The sequence below is a fragment of the Salvia miltiorrhiza genome, chromosome 1 (assembly GCF_028751815.1).
Source record: "Salvia miltiorrhiza cultivar Shanhuang (shh) chromosome 1, IMPLAD_Smil_shh, whole genome shotgun sequence".
Taxonomy (NCBI): Eukaryota; Viridiplantae; Streptophyta; class Magnoliopsida; order Lamiales; family Lamiaceae; genus Salvia; species Salvia miltiorrhiza.
The window spans coordinates 36052568-36078378 of NC_080387.1; the positions used below are offsets into that span (position 1 = coordinate 36052568).

Sequence of the window (25811 nt, forward strand, 5' to 3'; positions counted from 1 at the left end):
TTGACGTTCAAGGCCCGGCATTTAACCCTTCCTACTTCTTCCCCCGCTTTTAACGGCTGCAATGCTCACTCAATATTCTTTTTTAATTAATTAAATATATATACATATACCCACTCTGTTTTCTTATAACGGGTCCTACTCCTTTTTTTTTTGATCGGATAACGGGTCCTACTCCTATTTTGATATATTTCTTTTTTTTTGTAATAAATGTTTCATTTTAAATTTTGTGAGTGAGAATTCTAATTTGTTTCAAACAAAGCATCATGCTTTCATGTTGATAGCTAGTTTGCTTTGGCTTGTTTCCTTTCTGATTTCGTTTCATTTGTCTTCTGGATGTAGCCATTTTTGGATTACATCTCTTTATGTTTTTGTTCGGTTTATTTTATGTTTCTCCTTGTTGTTTCTGATGGGCGTTGTCACTTTTGAGCAATATCTTGTATAGGACACTTATTGATAATTTATTTATAAGTTGGAGGTCTGCCTAATCCCTCACCCCTTTCGGTGTTTTTGTTTTAAGTATCATAAGGCTTTCAATTCTCTTCGTATATTGTGTTTTTCGTTATGTGTTTGAATAGTCTTATTTTATTAATTTCCTTCTTTCTTGACTTGACAAATTTTCGTGAAATACTACAACGAGATGAAAAAAGAAGGTGCTAAGAGACCCTCCTAGAGAAGCAATTTTCTTTTTCATAAAAATTATTGAAATCCAGAATAAAGTTTTCCTTTTGTACATACTAGATCATAAATTAGTAAGTACATCAAATTTCCAACAAAAATCTCAATCGTGTCAAATCTAATTTGATGATTAGTTGTATCATGTATGTATGTCTTTATCATAGTAATTAATAAGGTTTCAAAAGTAAAATTCCACAATTTTTTTGGTACATGTAATTTAATGACTTAACACTTGCAAAAAATAAAGGGAGTATAAATTAAATATAAATATAAATACATATGCATAATTGTTTTGTATGAGGTTGTGTTGTTGTTGTTGCGTGTGTGTGTTTTTGCATTATAATATAGTAAAGGTCAAAATAAATATTTTCCATTTGTGCTATATAACTTGATCACCACCCTTCATTCCCCTTCCCCTTCCCCTCAACCTTCCTCTTCAATTTCTCTAGATATTTATACATGTGTGTTTTGTACGTGTATGCGTGTCTTTGAAGAAGAAGAAGAAGAAGAAGAACATTAACACACCACAGCCTTGAAAAGGAAAGGGGAAAACTCATCAAATTTTTCACTTCCTGGTGGTGGGAAAAGGAAAAGATTATATTTTTATCTCTGGGCTCTAAGAATCTTGAAAAAATGGATAAAGATTACTTTATGAATGCTGGAATTCCACCACCTCAACCACTCCACTTTGAAACCTCAATGCCAATTCCATGGAGCTCTGATCAATCCTTCTTGAACCCTAATTCCGCCATGGATCATCACCAATTTGACTCATCTTGGACCTCAATGGCCACCACCACCACCACCACCACCACCAACGCCGACGGTTTCGCCCTCCGCCAGCTCATCGGGAAGCTGGGCGGCGCCGCCGACCGCCTTTCACCCACGCTGAACTTGCCGCTTCTCGATCAGATTAACCTCCCCAATCTGGCCACCACCTCCACTCCGCCGCCGCTGCCGTCGCTCGCCGCCGATCCGGGCTTCGCGGAGCGGGCCGCAAAGTTCTCCTGCTTCGGCAGCCGCAGCTTCAACGGGAGAACGTCGACGCAGCACCCGCAGCCGAGCCAGGCCGAGCCGATGCGTGGATCGAACCCGGAGCCGAAGCTGCCGCGCGTCGCGAGCAGCCCGTCGCTGAACAGATCGCCGCCGCCGAGCCGGATTAAGCCGGTCCTCGAAATGCGGCCCGCCGAGAGGAAATTCGGCGCCAGCTCCAACGAGGAATCCTCCGTCTCCGAGCAGATTCCGAGCGGCGAAACCGGCTCGAAGAATGAGATGAATTCTCGGAAGAGAAAGGCGGCTTCCAGAGGCAAAAACAAGGACGACAAATCGAATTCAGCTAAGGTTAAAATTAAATTCATATTCATATCCAGTTAATCCAATCAACTTTCTCTACACTAGACTGTTGAATATTTGGACCTAGAAAATATTGATCGAATTTGAAGTCGATTTTTTAGGGAGGCGAAGGCGACGACGACGGAAACTCGAAGCGGTCGAAGCAAACGGAGAATTCGGAAAATGAGGAAGAATGTAATAATAAGGCGGACGAAAATAAGGCGAATCAAAAGCCGCCGGAGCCACCGAAGGATTACATTCATGTCCGAGCCAGAAGGGGCCAAGCCACTGACAGCCATAGTTTAGCAGAAAGGGTAAAAAGATAGTAAAATTCCGACTTTTTTCCCCCTCCCCTCATTTTTTCATGATTTTAATTAATAGAGTCCGATTTCTTATTATTAGGTGAGGAGAGAGAAAATTAGTGAGAGAATGAAGCTTCTCCAAGATCTCGTACCAGGTTGCAATAAGGTTCGTACAAATTATTTTACCCTTCGTTTTAGGAGACGGTAAAAAAAAAAAACAAGATGATTGAAATAATCATTTTTTCAGGTGACTGGAAAAGCACTGATGCTGGACGAAATCATAAATTACGTGCAGTCATTGCAGCGACAGGTTGAGGTAATTAAAACTGATTCAAAACCAACGTTAAAATTCAAAAGCTGTCGGTGTCAGGAAGATTAGCCCTATCTTTGTTTTTATTTATTTTTATTGACTAATTTTGGTGTTTGTTTAATGTTTCTCGACAGTTCTTGTCAATGAAGTTGGCATCAGTGAATCCGGAACTTGATTTCAACATGGAAAGCCTTCTCTCCAAAGACGTGAGCCTCTCTCTCTCTAAAACTGTTGCTTGAATTCTTTGAGAAATGATTTGATGGGTCCAACCAATTTTCGATTCGCAGATGTATCAGAGCACGAGTCTACCACAACAACAAATGTACCCTTTGGATTCCTCTGCACCAGCATTCTACCATCACCAGAATGTACAACACCAACAGCTTCATGGTACAATCATCTCAAGCGTGGACCCTCTCCCCCTAGATGCTAGCTTAGGGATTCAGATGCCTTCTGTTGATGGATTCGCCGAAAATTTGCCCCAGGTAAAAAAAGATTCTTCATTTTTAATTAATCAAAAATAATTAACTTACCTAATTTCACGATCTAATTATGTCTAAGCAGTTTCCAGCATTCACTGAAGATGATCTGCACAGCATTGTCCAAATGGGGTTTATCCAGAATTCTGTTCACTTCCCAGGTAATTAATACTACTAATCAATTAACTGTGGCAGTAAAATAAATATTTACAGTGGCAAATTTTAATGTTTTTTTCTTTCTTTCTTTCTTATCGTTTGCAGTTCAAAATCAAACCTCAAACATGAAAGTTGAGCTATGACAGCTCATGATTCCTGGAAGAACAAGCCCTGCTGTATATAACTGAGATGGATTTTTAATCAATTCTTACAACCAATCCAAGAATCTTTTCTTTTCTTTTTCCTTATTTTGAGGGGTTTTTGTTATTATTTACAAAATTATGTAATTCTTCTTTTTTTGTTTAGAGCCCTTTTTCCCTTTTCCTTTATTTTTTTTTTCTGGTGCAAGTCTTGGTTCACAGCACCAAAAAATTGTAATATATAGGATGTAATTAATGATTATACTATATTAATTAGTTTGCGGGAGAATGAGAAATTCACGCTTCTTACAATTTTATTTTCTTGTCTCGTAACGAATTGCGACAGCTATATATCTGTAGGCGTGTATGTAATAGTCTCAAAATCGGATATGAAAGAAGTTTCTTCCGTTTTATCAATTGACTTTGTTAATTTAATTGTGCTTTGTGTTATCAAAATCAATCTTGTGATTTTCAATTAATGTGTTTTATTGCATACTTAGGTCAAATTGTACAGTAATTAAATCCAAAAAAAATCTGGTGGTTATGATTGTTACTTATGTTGTAACCAGCTGTCAGAGGAGGAAGCACCTTTTCTCATATTTCAAAGTCTTAATACAAATAATAATGACTCCAATTAATCTTTGGTTGGAATCAATCATAATAAAATCTGGCACATTTCTAGGAAGAGGGGCCTGCAAATTTCTACAGGTTAACCATAAACTGAAGAAGCTTCCCCACCTCAAATATAACAAAAAAATATATATCTATTGCATGATCTCGTAAATGCTACACCTAATAAAATTATATTTGATATTATTAGTGTTCCTTGTTTGGAGTTATTTTATTCTTTTATTTTTTTAAGTAGGACGTTTGTTAATATGTACTTACCCTAAGTATTGTATACGATGTATATTTACACAGTGGAGAGAGAGAAAGAGAGAGAGATCCAGGTTGGCAAATGGTGAATTTCTGACTAAACCCAATGAATCAGGGATTAAAAGAAAATTGGATGATTATAAATAAATAATGATATTGACAAAAAAGAAATGAAGGAAAAGGAGGAAAAGGTTAAGTAGTGGGAGTTCATTTTGAGAGTTTTTTAAATAGAGGGGAGGTATGAAAAGATGCTCTTAAAGGATAGATTAATCATTTGACGAGAGGTGGTTAGTGAAAAATTAATAATAATAATAATTTAAAGATTTTACAAAAAAGATTTCTGCGTTTGCAGCCTTTAGTTATAATATTGAGTGAGGGTTCCATTATTGATGACAGTGAGTTAATTATCTGAAAGATTCTTTAAAAATGATCTCTTTTGCACATAAGCGTTAAGATAAATAATATTATTAAATATAATATATTAGTTTAAAAAAGGAGTTTTGGTTGATTATAGACCTGTCTCCTGAAAATAGTAAACAATACACAATCATGCTAGGAAATGTGCAACGGTAGTCGGTTAATTTATATAACCTTTTTCCCTTTCTTTTCTTACTGTGATGCCTATTTTGCCCTTGGACCTTCTCTTCTTGTCTAAGCAACCTTATGCTAATTTAGCCAGTCGAGCTGAGGTGGTCTAGTTGGTAAAGTTGATCTGATCTCATCGCTCGATTATAATCTATACGTAAAATTTGCCACTCTTTAGTATAGTTTGTAGAAACATAAAGGAGAGGGGAATTTAATTTTTTAAAAGTTTTAAGAATTAGTTGAATTTAAATAAAACAGTTAAGGTAATTAATGGCTAATGAATCCCTTCGTACGAAATCATTAACCTTATTTAATCATCATTAAATTGCAACCTCTATGATGCTACTGTTTACAAAAGAAGAATAAAAAAAAAGAGTACATTCCCCATTACCTAGTAATATGGTATTTAAGCTTGAATCATGATTTAAAAACTATAGGCTACCACAATTTATTTTCTCTCCTTTTTTTAGACCACAAAGTATTATCAGAATAACCAATTATATCTAATCTTGTCCAAAGTAATTGTAGTAATAGCAAGTTTAGATTTCAACTTCTCAGGTTAGCAGGCATTTTCAAGTTAAACAAAAAAAAAAAAAAAGAATTGTAACTTTAATGTTCTCAAATTACTATGAAAAATAAATGGTGAAATGGACTTGTCTTCCACTTATAAAAGCACACCTTTTTCTATATTTGATTACTTTTTTCTTGATTCAAAGTATTTAATTATTGCAGATATAACTGATTTGCCGTATATATAATCTAGCTAATTTTAGTTTTAGGTTAGATTTTTTGCATTAGATGTAATGTATATAAAATTAATTGATGGGTGACCATCATTAAAAATAAAGGTACAAATATTTTTATTTATAATTACCATAATGATTATGGAACAGCAAAGGGCTTATCAAATAATGGAGTCCATGTCTGATTAGCAATTTTCTAATCCACCTACGCGACAAAATGTCGGCAGATTTTGCTTATAATAATCTTTGTAATAAGCTGGATTAAAAGTTATTATGCATAATATGCTTTTAAAAGTGTGGCAGCAGTTGAAATTCAACGAATTTTTTTTAGTATAAATACAAAGAAATATACATATTACAGAATGGGGCTCTATTATTGGATGAATAATGTACTTGATTAAATTTTAGATTCAGATTATTGAAACATAATTAAAGAAAGAAAATCAACTTGAGTCGAATATGGTACTGTTTTTATATTTTTGCACATCATTTCCTTTTAATCTGATAGATTTCACTATTTTAGCTTTTATATATGTTGTTTAATGTATACTATTACTAAATGTATTTTCTCTTAGCTTGTAGGTTTGGTTATTGTGTTCGTAGCCCATTGGAAAAGAAAACTAGACACATCTTATGAGTATAAAGTCAAGGTGCCCATTGGAATTTTTTTTTAATTGACATGTTTTTTCATACACAAGTTTGCACACCAATATATATATATATATATATATATATATATATATATATATATATATTATATATATTATATTTATATATTTGTATATAAAAATGCATGCATTTTTTAAATGGTCCAAACCATAGATGGGGAGTCATTTTTTTTTTTTGCATAATCTTACACATAAAAATATGTATATATACACACAAATATGCATAACATTAAAATACAAAATATATGCATTTAATGCATAGTTCAGAGTCTTCAGACGGATGGAAGAGGGAGGGGTTAGCTTGAGAAAGAAAAAAAAGAATTGACGAGAGAAGGGAGGTGGCGAGAAATACCTGATCGGTTGCAAAATGCAATGCATTAATTTTTGTATATAAACTTACGCATCAAAAATATTTCAACTTAAAAAAAAATAGACTAAGAGAGTGGGTGGAGTGGCGAGAAATACATGATCGGTTGCAAAATACAATGCAATTTTATGTACAATGTTATGCATTTTGTGTGCAAACTTATATATCAAAAACATGCCACCTTCAAAAAATAAAATAAAAAAGTGATCTTTTTAATATCTAAAATTTTTATTCCGATTTTATCTCTGCGCGGATTTTGCCTTGGAAGCCCTATGACATGTGTCACGATCTTGGTGTGCCACATGGACAAAATGTGTGGTCCACAATTAGTACTACACACTATATACTACTCCCTCCGTTCCATAAGAGTGCATTTCTTTCTATTTTGGAACGTCCACAAGAGTGCGCATTTGCTATTTTTGAACACTACCTCATCACTAACTCCTTATTTTTTACTCTTACTTTATAATGGATCACTTTCTCCACTCCTAATACACTCATCTAACATTTTATTAAACACGTGCCACCAAAAGTGATGCACACTCTTATGGAACGGAGAGAGTATTAAATAGATACGTCTGTTCATGAGTTATATTAGAATTTATTATTCGTTATTCTTCATTCTCTCAATATATAACATTTTCCATAGTACCTCTCGTTCCCCCCTCCCCCCCACCCACCCACACACACACACACACACACACACACATATATATATATATATATATATATATATCAAATACTGTATATCAAATGAGAATAGATAAATGTGGTGAGAAATGAGAATGAATGCATAAACCGGTATATGTTGCATAACCTGCTTGTAATGACTGCATAACATAATTAAATTGATTAGATAAATTTTTCGCTCCCTCCATGATTCGAACCCAAGTAATAATTTGTGCAGTATTCTTATTTATCACGAAAGATAGGATTCTTAGTATAACCTAACCCTATATATATATATATATATATATATATATATATATATATATATATATAGGGGCTATTGCTGGAAAATATCTCAAGTTTACCAATTTTCTAGTTCATATCATGATTTTTATTTTTGTCAGTAAATACATGAATTCAAGATTGATTCTGGATCGTCCCATGGCGGAAAATTTCGCCCATATTCAATCTGATGTCGCAGTGAAAAATAGCAAGTCGTGGGACTATTCAAATTGGATTTGGGCAAAATTGTCCGCCCTATTATTGGTCTGCAGCTTTACTTAGACACCTTGATGAGGAGTATAATAGGTGAGTAATTGAGATCGTTACACGTGTATGCGAGTAAAAGGGACATCGAATTGAGCACGTGGAAGAACGTCCCCAGAGGAGTAAACCAATAACATCTTATGAGTAGGGTCATAAGCCATAGAGGTGTCTCTTTTAGGGGCTAAATTGCTACTTTTCCCTTAAATATAACACATATACAAGATTGAAAATCAACTAATATGGTTGTTTCATGTATTATAATTGTTTGTGATCTAACTATCTCTTGTTCATCTACTTTATGTGTTTGATCATGGTTCTAAATTCTCACAAAAATCAACTAATATGGTTTTTCATATATATATAAATATATGAGTGTGGTTTTAGTGAGATTTATATTTTTCATGAGAAATGAGAATAGCGAATAAATCAATTCAACTCACGAATAGTAGTATCTAATTAATATGGTGAAAATCTCGCCCCTACAAGGATCGAACCCAGACGAGAATGCATATACATGCGTTATATTGATTTATTCGTGGTAATTATTTACTTATTCGTGTGTATTTGCATGCATTCTCAATTCTCAATACATTTAACATTCTCAACAAAATATATATATCTCTCTCTCTCTATCTCTCTCTATATATATATATATGAAGAAGTTCAAGTAAGAACCACTAAATAAAATAAGAACGAAGAATAATTTTAGTCATTCGATCATCAAGATCTATGGTGGATTAACATGAACGCATCACCTGAGTTTGAATTCTGGAGGGAGCAAAAATTATATTTGTTTCGATTGCATTAATTTTAACAGCAGATGCATTAATATTTACAATGAATGCATTAATTGTAATGGTTGGCACGTTCTCACAAAAATATTAGTTCTCACTAGAACCATATATGATCCTATATGGTTAGGCTATGTACCGCTTTTAAAATACAAATTATGAGCACATGAATTTTATGTAGAATATGTATAAATTTGCTGCGAAGATTTATGAATTCAAAATTTGGAAATTCAAAATTTGAAATTTCCGCTCCTTATAGGATTCAAACCATGACTATGAATTTATACAATAAAATGATGAATCCACCGTATATCTACACGATTTAAGAGTTGAAAATGATTTCTAGTTTATATTTAAACTAAGTTTAAGTTTTAGCTCATTCCCTGTATATAGGAGGATGTTCAAATGAGATTTTTATTAAGATATTAACACGAGAACCATTTTTGACCCTTGAATCCCCAAGATATACGGTGAATGTATCATCTTGATGGGTGATGCAGCACTCGAGTCCAAATCTCATGAGGCGTAATTTTTTTTAAGTGCAATTAATTTCACGGTAAATTTATACGTACAATTCAATGTTCTCATATCTATCAATAAAATATAGTTTTCACAACAATCAACCTCTATATATAGATATATTATATATATATATATATATATATTATGTAATACATAATAATACAAATATTACAACATATCTATGATGCACGGATTCTTCAAAAATCAACATGTACGGCGAATCGGATTCTTTTAGGGTGCGATTCTCTCGGATTCTCGTCGGATTCGCACCCGATTCGCCACGTGGCGTATCTTTTAAAACAATTTATAAAAATAAACCGGATTCGCAAATTCCATAGGCGAAATTCACGTATCTCGTGCACGAAAGGCCTACACAATGTTATTTTGATAATTTTATTTTCAGTTATGACTTATATATTGGACTAATAATATTTGAATCGTTATATTGTTGCTCAATTAACTTATATAATTGAAAATGCTTAACTTTTGGGTAAAATAAAATGTAAATTACATAGAATTAATTTAAGAAAATGTAAATTGTATATAGTTTATAAGCATTATATATCATAAAATTTTAATAATTAGATGTATCCTTGCCGAATCGCACCCTATAATTTTTAAAAATCCGTATCCCCGTACTCGTATCGTATCGCCCCCGCATCCGCACCCCCGTACCTATGCAACATAGCAACATATGCATCCGACTAATTAAAAACAACATATCAACAGTCCTTAATTTTCGAATATATGAAAATCAAACTATTCATTAGCGGTAAATACATATCCTATTCCTAGTACTATGCTATAATAGCTTGATATATAATAGTATGTTTTTATTTTTGAAACTGAGACTAATAGATGATTAATTCTCGATTCCTAAATTGTTTTTTTAAAAAAATCCGAGAAAATTGGAATTTCAATGTTACCTCATGATAACTATTTCAAATTATTTAATTTAGAGATTCAAATTTGGACACGAAGTAGACGTATAGTGGGAACTGGGATGCAACGCACTCTTCTCCATTTCGATTTTTCTTTTCCTTTCAATTTAATTCTTCATCTCTAAGCGAAATAGTCTTTCGCATAATATAATTAGAGAAATAAAGTCAAACTTTGCTAGATCTTGGATCCACCCGAGACATTTTCATCTTCAACTGTTTAAATTTTATACAATATTCACATTTTAATATATGGAAAAAGAAAGTAAAAGAGAAGAAAAAACATTTTTCATGTTCTTACCACGCACAACTGCACACCCACCACAATTAGGGAATAAAGCCACTCATGTATACGTTTTACAAAGCACTTGCAAAAAAATTCCCTCTCACTTATAGGGGATTGGTATCTATTAACCTAATTTGAGGGGACAACATTTGTTGTTTCTTGAATCTCTCATTTAATACTTTTGTATCAATTAAGCATACCACTTTATCTCAAAATATAATTTATCTTTACACACACACATATATATATATTGGAGTAGGAGTAGGTTCTAGTGAATTTGTTATTTTTCGTGAGATATAAGACTAATGAATAAGTCAGTATATAGTGATGAATACAACAGTATATAGTATTGAATAATTATATTAAAAAAATTAGTAAAATTTTCGCTCCAGGTTTCGAATCCAGCTAAATTTTTTCTCCCTCCAAATAAATACTCCCTCCGTCCCGGCTTTTGGTATCCAGTTGACAACGGCACGGGTTTTAATAAAGTGATTGATATATTGTAAGTGGAATAAGGGTCCCACATTTTATGTGAGAGTTAAAATAATTAAAGTGGAGTAAGGGCCCTACCTATTTTTACTAAAAATAGAAAGGATACCAAAATGTGGGACGGCCAAAAAATGAAAGTTGGATACTAAAAGCTGGGACGGAGAGAGTATTAGTCATAGTATCCTATGATTGATATTTATCTAAGATCTCACCATATATGAGGGATCTCATTTGAACCATTCTCTATACTTTATTTACAATAAATGACACTTTTATTAAATACAAATGATACTTTCGCCAATGAACGGTACACAATGCTAAAAAAAATTGCCTTGGGGGCTACCGCTATCGAACCCGTGCAAATACTTTCAAATGTCATACTTTGACAAATTCAGTTTCCCTCGTAACAATTCCTGGATCTGCCCCTGCCCCCGCCTATATGTGATAATGGAGTCAAATTTGTTTGAGAAATCTGCGACGCTGCCTCGAAGATAATGGTAAAAGAAATATTAAGTCATGAAAATAAACCACTTCATGAGGCATGTGATCGTAAGGTTAAACGCTTTTCTTTCTTTCTTTCTTTGTTTTTGTTTTTTTTCCCTTCTCTCCTTTTTGTTTATGGAAAAATGGTTCTCAAGCCCAGAAAGAACATAAAACAAAAGAAACGTGACTTTGTTAAATTGTCTTAATTGATCTAAAATTTCAGCTAATAACGGAAGAAAGGCTTCCAAAATCCGCAAAAGGTTAAAGAAAATGACACGTGTGCAAGTCCAGTCTAATTAGTTGATATTGCCAGTGCAAATTTTGATTTGCGATGACGCATTTGCCCTTCCAAAACATAAGGGAAAATTTGTGTGGAATTATCACGAGTGATTGCTGTTTATATTCAGACATGGCACTTAATAAAGATTGAAGTACTTTGTTTAATTGTGGTTGGATGTAACTAAAGTTGGTGTTTAATTAAGTAAATTGTCACTGTTCTGAGTCACATAATTACACCTTATTCTGCCGTTTCCAATCTTTGCTTTATATTGCCTTTCAGTAGTCTTATTCATTTTCTACCATGTAATCCACATTTTTATTTTGAGTATTTGAAACCCAAAAGCCCAAAACTATAATTCTTGATATTTAATGGATTAGGAATGGTTATGATACAAACTATGTTTATCTTATAAATTCGTCGTGAAAAATATGAATTCAAAGGATCTAATTGTTGCCACCTATAATATTTGCACATTGATAAGAAATTCATCCAGCAAAATCATGAATCCACAATAAATTTTCGCATTCGAAAGGTTGAAAATGATTTTTATTTTATACTTCCTCTATCCACGAAATATTTTCCTAATTCATTTTGGAAATAACCCTATGAACTAGCATCCTTACAATTCACATATATTTACACACACCGCCACTAATGAGCCCACCACTTTTGAAAATAACTCCATAACTAATTAACATCATTTTTTAAAAATTTATGTGACTCTTCTTCACTCACCATTTCTTAAAATTTAGGAAAGTGTTTCGTGAACGGAGAGGGAGAGGGAGTATAATATACACCTTTAACTCACTTGATGAAATGATCCCTAACTGACAAAATGTAATATTTTGGCTTAAAATAATACTACTTGTATGGTAAGTATAACATGTATTGGATGAAATAATAGAAACTTAAGCAAAATGAAGGTTGAGTGGTATTTTGCATAATCCAAAATTCAATGATTAATTTTTGGTTTGTGGATCTAGAGTTGGAATGTCGTTTTTCGTTGTGCAAAATCCTTTGCGTTTGCCCACTTTGTGCCTTAATCACAATATATATGCATGCACTCGCAAGATGAGCAGTCAAGCTAACCCTACCCATCACAATTTTTTGTCTATATCTCCTCAATACATATTTCCACTTAATTAATTCATATAGATCATAAAAAAAAAAAAATCTACACGCAAATTTAAAAACTACTTCTCGATCATCATGTAAACTACTTACAAAAACTCGCACAGAAAACTACATCATTTCACTTAAAAAAATTAAAATAATTTTTTTGGTGAATCTCATTATTATTGATATATTATTGTGATAAATGAATAGGTTTGTGAAAAATATATATCTTAGATCTTTTTTTTGAGAGAAAAATTAAATATCTTAGTTGGATAAGCAAGCTTGCTCTTTATGTGATCAGTTTCAATGAATATGAATATGCATTTGTTTGGTCTTATCTTATCCACGCCAAACACGAGGAAAATTTACACTAGCTGTGATTTAATTTAATTTGTCCATTTATTTTTTTCAGAAACACACAATAGTCCGACTCCGAGCAATGCGCGCAACATACTAAATATATTGTAATTCTTTCAACAATCTTAACTTTTCTTAATTTTGAATTAATGCCTGCTTTCCATTACAATTTTGGATTTGAGTGACTAGAAAGAAAAATTGTGTGACCCAATTTTATTTATGTTGAAAAAATCAAGCAAATAATATCAAGGACCAAAAAACTCATATTTGTATAGTTGAATGCAAGAATTAGGAGTAGCTAAATACGTAAGAGAGCATGGACTATCACTTCATATATATGTCGAAAGTCGACCACAAAATTTAGTGTGGCACATGTAATGCGCACATAATCGAGAACATCAACCGCTGCAATATCGTATTCTAAATATGTTTTTTGTATTCTCTTATTAACTTCAAAATATGCCAAATATTTTAACAGATTTTATCATCTCCAAAATATAAGAAGACATTTCACAACCTTACTAATTATGAAGTAGCAAAACCAAAAATATCCTACCCAAAAGGCCAAACGCTATTTGAATTGTTTATTTTTGTTTTTCTATTTGGTTATTTTATTCCCTTTTAAAGTGTATATATGGTCCATGTCAAAAATAAAAACAAGTGTATATATAGTAATAGTCCCTCAAAACAAAACAGAACAAAAGGTGTATATATGGACTCTTGGCAAATTGGCGCATGCTAGGCCTTCAAAATTTTATTCGGGCCCATGTATATGGTTTTTAGTTAAGGCAGGCCTAAATCAATGCAGCCCACTGGTGGATAAATCGGTGCAGATATATAGGGTTAATGGTACTCAAATATAAAAACAAAACAAATACCCACACAAACTAAAACATATAAATAATACAATTTTTTTAAAAAACTTGACACTTATACCCTTAAAAACAAATTCTCAAACAAGCCCCCTCTCCCCCCAAATCGTAGACGCAACCCTTCCCTCTTCTCCCTCTCTCTCCACCGCCTCCAAGATCTACCTCCGTCCAGCCTCGTCGCGGCGCGCCTCTGCGTCGCCGTGCCTTGCCTCGCCGCGGCACGCTTCCTCCTTGTAGCACCTCACCACGCAGTGCTAGATGGTTCAATGCTCGACAGTTCAGTGCTCGACACTTAATATCAAGCAATAGTTCAATTTGAACTATTGTTAGACGCTCGACACCACCGCCTTGTCAATTCAGTGCTCGACACTTAGTTGCTCGACTCTCAATTGCTCGACACGTGATGCTCGACATCTCAATGCTCGACAGTCTATGCTTGATACTTGAGTGCTCGAAGCTTCAATATCGAGCAATGCACGAATGATACATAAGGATAAAAATGTCCTAAATAGGTATAATTTGTTGTTTTATAAATAGTGGGTATTTTTTATGTTTTATCTTTCAAAAAGGATATATTTCATTTTACCCCATATATATATATATATATATATATATATATATATATATATATATATGGGTGGAATCTTGTAGTATCAACTCCCCTCATAGTATATAGATCCAAATCTGGACCACACAATGGGGCGCTCATTAGGAGCGCGCCACGTGGCTGCAGCCTCACAAAACTTTCCAAAGCATTCCAAGGCAAAAAACATGAATGGGTAAAATAGTCATTTCGAAAATTAAAAAAAAATGTTTTTTTTTTAAAATCGAAAATCCATTTCTTTTCGGCAACCGTCGTCAAAATTATGCATATAACTGAACACCAATATGCATAAACATAATCCCAAATATACATAACATTGAATAGAAATATGCATGGAAAAGTATCCGTATGCAAACCCTCTGGTGTCTCTCGCTGTCGAATAATGTTATGCATATTTATGTTTTTCTTTATGCATATTAGTGTTGAACTATATGCATAGTACTATGCGACACCGTCAGGTAGCTCTTGCCGGTGGTCATTTGACGGATCATACTTTTTTAGATGGGTTACATACTGATACTAGCGTCATGCATTTTTGTGTTTACCTTTATGCATATTGGTGTTCAATTATATGCATAATTTTGACGACGGCCGCGGGAATAAAAATAAATAAAATCATGTGTATATTTTACCTTGGAAGGCATCCGCCACGCGTAACTCTTTTAGCGCGCCACATACACACATGATATGGTCCTTAGTTAGGATCTATATACTATTATAAGGGGCGGGATCTATATGATCCACTTCATATATATATATATATATATATATATATATATATATATGAGGTTAGTATCTAGTGAGAATTCTTAAAAGTGTGAGAACTAAGAACTACTCCTTATAGACCCTAGATCATGTAAAATTCTATATGGCTCAGATCTGACCTTATTTCCGTATTAATTATTAACCGTAAATAATAGTTACAAATAATAAAAAAAAAAAGGTCAAAACTGACATTTGTTTATTAACTAATCTAAGGAAATCCCTAGTTTTACGCCACTAATATATGAAAACATATATTCACCTCATCTAAGAACATTACTTTTCATAATAATTGAAAAAGTATGATCTTGAAGCTCTTGGCGGCGCGACGAAGCGTACGGTTCAAAACACTTCAGACGAAGAAAACTCCAACGATTCTCTATGAATAAGAGTTACTAAAGGTAAGGTTTTCTATTTTTAAGGTTTTATATGCTTCAAGTTTATACTTCAATTTACTTATATTGTTCAAATTGAGGCAAATTTTCAGGCTATTTCGCATTCTCGGAATCAAATTCTCTGAATCAAATTGAGGCAAATTTTCGTTGTATTCGTGAAGATAATAGATTGCATAGGTAGAGAAGAAGAAATATTCTTCGATTTAGATTGAATTTCCGAAAATAAACTTGAACAAAATTAAGATTGATTGGAGATGATTATCAACTTCTTTTTTCAATTTTTTGTATCTGTATTTGTATGTTGGGATCAACATGGATGTGTAGCTGACAAGAGATACAAGAAAATTGGTCTCATGATGAAGGTTGTGCAATGATATAATATAAATCAAATCTTGTTCATATGAATATATTGTATTATTCGTGTTATGTACTTGCCTAAATTATAAGAGTAAAATTGTTATTCATGTAAAATTTCTTGGTTATTCATGTTATATATATGTGTTGTGCATGGACATGTGACTTAACGTAAGCAGTTGAACAATTTATTCATGTAAACAACACCTCTCTCTCTCTCTCTATATATATATATATATATATATATATATATATATATATATGGGAGGGCTACAATTAAAACACTTCTTAAAATATGAAATATAAACAATTTTCAGCCCTTAGATCATCAAGATCTACGATTGATTCGTAACCCTGTTGGATGAATTAGTGGTCCTGCGTTCGAATCACAAAGGTAGCAAAAATTTATTTTTCACAATTCGTAACCTTGTTGGATGAATTCATACGTGTTCTACATAAAATTCGTACATTGAAAAACGTTTTTATTTTTATTTTAAGAAGTGTTTTGACGGTAGCCCACATATATATAGATATGGTGATGTTCTAGTGAAAACTATAATTTTTGTAAAAACATGAGAACTATTAAAATTAAAGAATCTGCAAATAATAAATAATGCCTCTGTTGTTAAATTTACTGCTCTCGAAAAAAAATAAAAATTTCGCTTCTTTCAGGATTCAAACTCAGGTGCTGCATTCATCCACCGTAGATCTTGATAATCGAAGGGTTGAAAATGGTTATCCATTTTTATTTTATTAAGTGGTTCTTATTTGATATTTCCCTATATATATATACACGCACATGTTGATATTTTTAAATTTTGTTACTATTCTATCCCATTTCATATAATAAAAGAAAATTTTATTTATATAGATAAAAAATTGACAATAATAGCATTTTCAGGTGTAAATGCACTAATTTATCTTTACTGGTTTTAAAAAAACTAATTCAAATTCTAATGTCACATTTTTTATTTATTATAATTTCCAAATTTAAATTTAATAAAAAAATTAATTTTAAAAATATAATGAAAAATTTATAAAGCCATCTTATAAAGCCAAGCTGTTGAGGGTGGCTGCACTTAACTCGTTTCTCCTTTTTCTTCTTTTTTTAAGGAGCGTTTTTCCCCTTAAACACAGAGTCGGCATTGCAGCAGCAATTCCACAATGTTTTTTTTATTACAATTTAGAAGGCAAGTTATATTCTATTAGTACAATTTTATGAAGTTCGACAAACAATTAGATTCACCCATTTATATCACAAGAAGACAAAATTTGGTGTGCGTGTGTTGGTCAAGTAATAAGGGATTAATACCTAAGGTTAAAAGTCTTGGGTTCGAGTTCCATTCCATGTGGTCACGACTTTTAAATTTTTTTATTTTAGATATTGTTAATTTATAAAAAGACGACAAAATCTTAATAAAAGATTCACAATTAGTTTTCGCAGACTACAAAACTTGATGAAATGCTATTCTTATGCACAGATTTGTACATCACAAACCATATCATAGTTAGGGGTGTAATCGAGCCGAGCCGAACCGAATAGTGTCTTGTTCAAGCTTGGCTCGTTTAGCTAATCGAGCTGTTTGATTAATTATCGATCGAGCTTTAATCGAGTCGAATATAGTGCCGAGCCTAATCGAGCTTTTTAAATTAACATTTTTATTTAAAATTTTAGTTGTTTTCCTAATACATAAGTTAATTTTCAAATATATAAGTAATTTTATTCACAAAAATATAATATATTTACTATTTTCTTGTAAATAAATGATGTTAATTAGATACTTAATCCAAATATGACTACATATACTATGAAATATAGTAAGACATTTAATGAATAATCTTATGTTGTTAAGATAAATCACTTCACGAGCTTGTTCACGAGCTAACGAGCCGAGCATCGTCATGCTCAAGCTTGGCTTGTTTAGCTAAACGAGCTGTTCATTAAATTATCGAACGAGCTTTTATCGAGTCGAACGTCGAATAGCTCACGAGTAGCTTGGCTCGTTTACAGCCCTAATCATAGTATTAAACTTGTCTAACATTTGATTTTTTGTCACTCCCTCGTAAATAAATAAACAAAAGAAGTCTACCTTGGTCATGCTCTTACATGACCTCTTCTTTTTTTTTTTGTCCAACATTGATAACAGAATACAAGACAAAATCTAGATCATGACCTAGAGCTAGATATTTAATCTACTCAAAGTGATGCAAATGAAATCCTTTTTTTTTTCAAAATAATATTACATTTTTTTATTTAATTATTCGACCTCTGCTCCTATATTTCTTTTAAAAAATTAACACTTGAAATATCAATATGGAACAAAAAAGAAATCTCTTCTTAAAATGTTGATATTACTTTTACAAAACCACCAAATTGTTTGTTCTTCTTCTTTTGAAGGCATGTTAAGAAATCCGACAGAAAACACTCTTTAACAAATAGGCACATAAAAATGGCCCACACCTTTATACTAGTAACAAAAAATTATAAGGAAAAAGAGTTTTTTTTTTTAATATAAAAAATAAAATAGTAAGTAAAAAAGAAAATTAAGATCTTTTTCAACTTCGTCAAATTTAGCTCTTCTTCTTCTCTCTCTCTCTCCTTCCCTTCTCTTCGGATCTCCTACACACACACACCACACAGTGCGTGCGATGATCCGCCATTGATACAATCCACGCACAGATCCTCGACGCCGACCTATACACGCACGCTTGTATCTACATGTCTCGTCCACCGAACTACGAGTTCCAGGAATGGTGGAACAAGCAGCGCGCCAAGGACACCGCCGACGACCACCTGGCGCCGTCCTCCGCCGCCGAGGACTTCAGATTCCTGTCCGTCGACATCAACGCCCCCGCATCTCCCGCTGCCGCAGCCGAGAAGGACCGCTCGCGCAGCGCGCGGCAGCTCTCCTGGATTTACCTCCTCAAGCTGCACAAAATCGCGCACTCGTTCGCCTTCCTCACCGGCGGCTGCATCACGCTCGTCCGCACCGCGAATCGGCGAATAGCGACCGCGCCGGCTGCGAATCGGACGGAATCTAAGCTCTACAAGATCATCAAGCTCTTCCTGGTGCTGAGCGTCTTCCTCCTCGTGTTTGAGCTGGTTGCGTACTTCAAAGGATGGCATTTCAGTCCTCCTAGCTTGGAATCTGAAATCGAGTACTCGGTGGAGTATGTTTATGCGAAGTGGTTGAAGATTAGGGCGGAATATCTGGCGCCGCTGCTGCAGAACTTGACGAATGTGTGCATCGTGCTGTTTTTGATACAGTCTGTAGACAGATTCGTTTTGGTGCTCGGTTGTTTTTACATTAAGATTAGAGGATTGAAACCTGTAGCAGAAACGGATTATAGCGAAGATGAAGGGAAGGAGGGCGTGGATTTGGAGAGCTATCCGATGGTCCTGGTGCAGATACCTATGTGCAATGAGAGGGAGGTAAGGAGATGTAGGTTTCATATCCCTACTGAGAATTTAGTCGTTTTGTTAATTAATTTAGAACTCTTACCTGTTGAACTGTTGAAGTAGATATTGCTTTTTAACTTAAAAGTAAATGTTCATATCTTATGCTTAAAGCATGTGTCTGTTAGTAGAAAATGCCTGTTTGTTAAGTTTGATTAGAGAGCTTACAATTTATGATGTCTTTAAGCTTTAAGAGAATAAGTTGGGGTTTTACACAGGGTACTAGCAACTGAGTATATGTTCATGATGCTCTCCAGTTGGGGATTTTTGAGCCGCATTATTATCTGTGTTTTGATTAAATCTTGACATTTTGATGTGTGGGTAAATGCAGCAGTTCGACATAATCTAAGTCTAAATATTTGTTTAATTCTAGTTACAGATGCTAGTTTAGGATATAAATATATCTGTACTATCTTAGTATGTAAGGAAGTAACACATTTATTCGTACGTATAGAACCTTCATTTTGCTGGCAGCATTCTCTATAACTAAGTTATTAGTTTTCACTTATGGCTTGGATCTGAGATAGCTTCTTCCAAGGCAGATATATAAGAAACATGCCGTGTGGGTAATAATACCTTATCAGGAGCAACTGCCATAAAATCATCTTGACGTGAGCTAACTGAGCACGCTAATTAGAAAGACATTGCCATTCCATTGATGTTACACAACCAAATAAGTCTTTCATTCAGCTCTAAAACGAACAGAAAACATAAAGTGGAAGATGGAAAACAAATTTGGAATTTGGATTTGCTTTTTACTTGATGGATACATTTTGGAACATGGATTGCATTTACAAACACATTTGGTAATTTGGCACTTCTTAGTCTTTTTTTCTGATCCTGCTCAGGTATACCAACAATCTATTGGAGCAGTATGTGTCCAGGATTGGCCTAGGGCAAGAATGCTTGTACAGGTATTAGATGATTCTGATGATACAGATGTTCAAAACCTTATTAAGGCGGAAGTACAGAAATGGCAACAAAGAGGCGTGCACATAATTTATAGACATCGTCTCATTCGTACAGGCTACAAAGCAGGGAACCTTAGATCTGCAATGACTTGTGATTATGTGAAAAATTATGAGTTTGTAGCCATCTTTGATGCGGATTTTCAGCCGGGTCCAGATTTTCTGAAGAAAACTATTCCACACTTTAAGGTAATCTTGTTGCCTCATGTTAAATGAATTCAGAAAGGAATGTATCTAGGGAAAAGTTAGAAATATCTATAAAGTTAAGTTTATTTCAATATAACATCATGATGTAACTGCTTATTCTCTTATTAAGAGCTACGTAATGCTGGTAAATAAATCATCATGTATGGGGTAACTAAAGAGTAGTTTTATGAGAAGTGCTTGCTCTGGACTAGAAAGAAGATGTAAGGTGTCATGCAGGCTGCCCCCCTAAACATAAAATTATTTGATCTTCATGCAGGCTGCCCACATGCAGCTATGAAAACATACTAGGTAAAGAAGAGCAGTAAACCCATGCATTCAAAAATAATCTTTGAAAGTGTGATATTGTAGGAACCTTTGCAATGAGTTTGCCATGTCTTGCACTGTTAGCTATACTGAACTACATTTCTGTCTGCAAGATAATGAGACAGCACATGCATGATTTAAGTAGTTCAAGAAAGATAGTGTTAAGTGAGTACTCATTATGCATGTATTATCAAGGGCAAAGAAGACCTTGCGTTGGTGCAAACCAGGTGGAGTTTTGTCAACAAGGATGAGAATTTGCTTACAAGATTACAACACATAAATCTGGCCTTCCATTTTGAAGTAGAACAACAGGTCAATGGGTGGTTTATCAACTTTTTTGGTTTTAATGGCACTGCTGGTGTTTGGAGAATCAAAGCCCTAGAAGACTGCGGTGGGCTGGTTAGACAGAACAACTGTTGAAGACATGGATATTGCTGTTCGGGCCCACTTGTGTGGTTGGAAATTCATTTATCTAAATGATGTTCAGGTTTGTTTTGCATTCGCAAGAATTATCAGTAGTCGTTATTGCACTATAAGCACGTCGTAATTGTGCATGCTCATTTTTCTGCAGTGCCTCTGCGAACTTCCTGAGTCCTATGAAGCATACAAGAAACAGCAACATCGCTGGCATTCAGGACCCATGCAATTATTCCGTTTGTGTTTTTTGGACGTACTCCATTCCAAGGTTTGTAATGCTATCCCACCTTGTCTTCCATGTGATAAACTTAAAGATCCATGCTAAAGTAATGGATAAAAAACAAGGAAAAGGTGAGGTGTTGTGGATGTTCTCTCATTCTATATCCCTCTACCCATTTTCAGGTTTAGATAACAGAAACAGTTATTTGGAATTTTTAATATGTTCGTTGTAATTGTGTAACAGTTAAATAGTATAAGAGGGGGCATAATTGAACTTTCTCTACTCTTAAGTGACTTTATTTGCTTTTAAGGCTGCGTTTACTTTGATGGATAAATATATCCATGGAAAAATATGGATAACACAAATTTATGCCTTTAAATGTCTCCTTCCTTTTACAACATTTGACACAAAGGAGATGCTCACCATTTCTCCTTCCTTATTTTCACTTCAAGGATGGATAATATTATCACACCAAAAATGGAGGGATAATAGTACCCATCTTTAAAGTGAAAATAAGGAAGGAAAAATGGTGAGCATCTCTTTTGTGTCAAATGTTGGAAAAAGAATGAGACATTTAAAGGCATAAATTTGTGTTATCTATCCTTTTCCATGGATAAATTTATCCATCAAAGTAAACACAGCCTAAGTAAACTTTTTTGGCTACAAATTCATTCCTTGAAAGCTATCTGTGTAATCTTCCCGTAACACGATCTTTTAGATAACTTTTTTTTTTGATAAATTAACAATTAAATAATTAAATTTAAAGGTCGCACCATAGTGGACTCGAACCCAAGACCTTTGGCCTTAGGCATTAACCACTCTACCGCTAGGCCAACAGACGCACACTCTTTTAGATAGTTTATTCATTTGTTAGATAAATGCTCAAGGACTAAAACAGCCAATCATACTTGGAGAAGAGCCATAAGAAATTATATTGGATACAGTTCTCACTTGAAGACGAGGCTCAAGTGCAATTCATTAGCATTGGACATGTAGTTATTTTCTTTTCCCTAAAGTTGGGAAAACAGGATGAATATCTGTATTTCGAGCTAAATTGGCTTTTATCTTCTATCCTATGTAAATGAATGAATGCCTTCTCCGAACTTGTCGTGGAGGTTTGCTTCTGTTTACTTATTTTACGCAACCTGTTAATTTGAATCATGCTGTCAAACATTTCAGGTGAGTTTCCTCAAGAAAGCGAACCTGATATTTCTCTTCTTCCTCCTCCGGAAGCTGATCCTACCCTTCTACTCATTCACGCTGTTCTGCATTATTCTCCCTCTGACCATGTTCCTGCCTGAGGCACAACTCCCAGCTTGGGTTGTCTGTTACATCCCCGGACTGGTCTCGATACTAAACATTCTCCCATCACCACAATCATTTCCATTCATCGTGCCATACCTTCTATTCGAGAACACCATGTCCGTCACCAAATTTAATGCAATGATATCAGGGCTCTTTCAGTTGGGAAGTTCTTATGAGTGGATAGTCACCAAGAAATTGGGCAGATCATCAGAAGCCGATCTGCTTTCCATCGTGGAAAACGAACCACCCACCTCTCTGCACAGATCCTCCTCTGAATCAGGTCTAGCTGAGCTGAACAAACTTGAGATGACGAAGAAAAATGGGAAGAAAAAGAGAAATCGTCTATACAGGAAGGAACTCGCCCTTGCACTAATCTTGCTCACGGCCTCAGTGAGAAGCTTGATGTCTGCCCAAGGAATTCACTTCTATTTCCTCCTGTTTCAAGGGATCACTTTCCTCGTCGTTGGTCTCGATCTGATTGGAGAGCAAGTGAGCTGATTTTGCCAAAAATCTGTTTAGCACCTCCCAGAAAAGTGTTGTACGTTGATTTGTGTTGTGATGATATAAACCTATGTCTTTCGGTGACGGATGCATTTACAGACCATCCGTTGTGAAGCGTGAAGCACTGTGTTTCGATGCCCGGATATTCATCACAAGATCAGGTGCGTTACTATATGAACCATTTTAGATTTTGCTCTTGCTGTGGGAAAACCTGTATGTATTGTTTTTGCTGTGGTTGCAAATGGAGTGGTGAGAATAGTATCTGTAGATAGTGGTAGAATAGTTGGGAGTCATTTATATATTTATGGTAACTCATGGGCGAGTTGCAGGACTATTTTCCTAAATTATTTTCCGATTCTTTAATGTAGTAATTGATAGAACATGATGTACAATTATTTTCATGTTTTCAATTGGAAAAGGAAACATGTTGACCTCGATGAACATTTGCTCGTACAATGTGGGTAGACTATATATATAGTTGGTTTGATTAAATTTTGTATATGAAAATCATGTCTTTTCTTTTACCTCTACTGTCTAAAAGTCCTCTCAACCTAGGATTCCACTTAAATCAAATAAAAAAATGAAACAATAGTGTATTAACACTTAATTATTCCTGTTCCATTTCTAACCACAAAACTGATAGGATTATGGACTTTTCTAATTTGGACTTGTTAATGTGAAAAAGATGACAGAATCATATGAGCAGCTGGGATTCGTCCTTTTCATCTTCTTCTTCACCAGAGTCCTGATTCTCTATCAATGCCTAACAAAAACGCAAATACCAGAATCTCTCCAAACCATCTCAGATCGTAGGAACAACCTTGTTTACATTGGAATAATAAACCTTACATTGAGCAAGATGTAAAAATATTCCACATAAGTTTCCACCTATCAAGGTACACGAATTCCTCAAGGCGGAGATTTTTTGATAGCAAAAACTGGAAAAAACAAAATAACACAGGCAAATTTTCTGATAATGTTTTAAAACGCCAAAAACCTCCAATTTACACAATCAATTCGATATTCAGAAAGGAATTAAGGTCTCAGATGTTTAATGCAAAAAACTGTTGGAATTCACGCTTTCCATTATCCTAAGGAAAGCCAATGTAAAACTATCAAAGGTATTCTTGGCTTATTCGAAATCTCTTTCAGCCTGAAAATTAACTTCTCAAAAGACTTCTCTTCATAGAATAAATGTAGACAATCAGCCGTGTGCCGAAATTCTGCTACTTTTCCTTTATATTACATGGGGCTCCCAATTGGCGCCAACCATTCAAAAAAAAAAAGGTCTAAAAACCTCTCCTTGAGAGATTCCGAAAAAAACTGTCAGATTGGAGAAGATGAATTTATGTTTTGGAGTTTGGATTACACTCTTGAACTCAGTTTTGTCCACAATACCACTCTACTACCTATCTTTTCTCAAAGCCCCTATCAATGTGATCAATCAAATATCCAAACTACAGAGAAACTTTTTTATTGCGGGACAAAGGCAACAGTAATAAGTTTCATGAGTTAAGTGGGATTTGATCTGTCCTAGTAAAAAATTGGGGGAGGGGGGGGAAGGGGTGAGGCAAATTTTTAAATTTGACTCTTTTATGTAAATGGGTTTGGAGATGGCTGAGAGAGGAAAAATCTCTTTTGGTGATAATTCTTAAATTTAGGTATGAGTCTTGTCTCAATGAATACTCGGGTAGAATTAGTAGAAAGAAAATGTCGTGTTGGTGGTGTGACTTGCTTGATTTAGTTCGTGGGATTGAGGGTGGAATTTTTTGCAGCAAGTTAAAATTTATGTTAAGAAATGGTAATTGTGCTAGATTTTGAAAGAATCTTTGGATCGATGAGGGTATTAAAAACCAATTGTACCCTCTCTCTATTGTTTATCTTCTCAAAAATCTTGATTTATTAAAAATATAAGAGTTCTCATTGGTGAATCTTGATCTAAATCTTTTAGATGGGGACAATATTTTAACACTAATGATTTTCTTGAGTTCTTGGAGCTATGAAATTGTGTTTGCAGGTTTAAAATTCTAGCTCACAAGATCGTATCTATCAGTTGGATTGACTCTGTGCTGAGGAAATTGTGTCTCTCGAACAGGTTTCAGATAGCCTTCGTGTAAGATTGCTAACAGATTGTGTGATTAGGTAAAATGAACTCCGGTTTTTAAAACCTTCTGGTGGTAGGATCTCCAACTGAGATACGCATAAAGAATTGTTACTGGCTTATTGAAGAGCAATTTCAGCAGACAATTGGAAAGTGTCAGTCAAAAGAGTTGCAGGTAGTTTACATCAGTTCTCGTATATTCATATGCCTTGCTAGCTTTATGTTAATGATATTT

At 34.2% G+C, this 25811-nt stretch overlaps 2 protein-coding genes across 2 annotated transcripts; both read left to right on the forward strand.

Moving 5' to 3' along the window:
• Nucleotides 1–721: 721 nt before the first annotated feature.
• On the forward strand, nt 722–3690 carry LOC131022933 (transcription factor bHLH62-like). The gene is made up of 8 exons (XM_057952476.1): nt 722–2016; nt 2130–2321; nt 2410–2475; nt 2557–2625; nt 2754–2825; nt 2907–3104; nt 3184–3259; nt 3360–3690. The coding sequence occupies exons 1-8, from the start codon at nt 1309–1311 to the stop codon at nt 3395–3397; spliced, it is 1419 nt and encodes a 472-aa protein (XP_057808459.1). The 5' UTR covers nt 722–1308; the 3' UTR covers nt 3398–3690.
• Nucleotides 3691–18634: 14944 nt separating this feature from the next.
• LOC131022940 (probable xyloglucan glycosyltransferase 6) lies at nt 18635–23916 on the forward strand. The gene is given in 6 exon segments (XM_057952484.1): nt 18635–19530; nt 20403–20711; nt 21228–21425; nt 21427–21519; nt 21604–21717; nt 22849–23916. Coding segments are annotated over 6 exon segments (2052 nt in total). The 5' UTR covers nt 18635–18816; the 3' UTR covers nt 23473–23916.
• Nucleotides 23917–25811: the final 1895 nt, after the last annotated feature.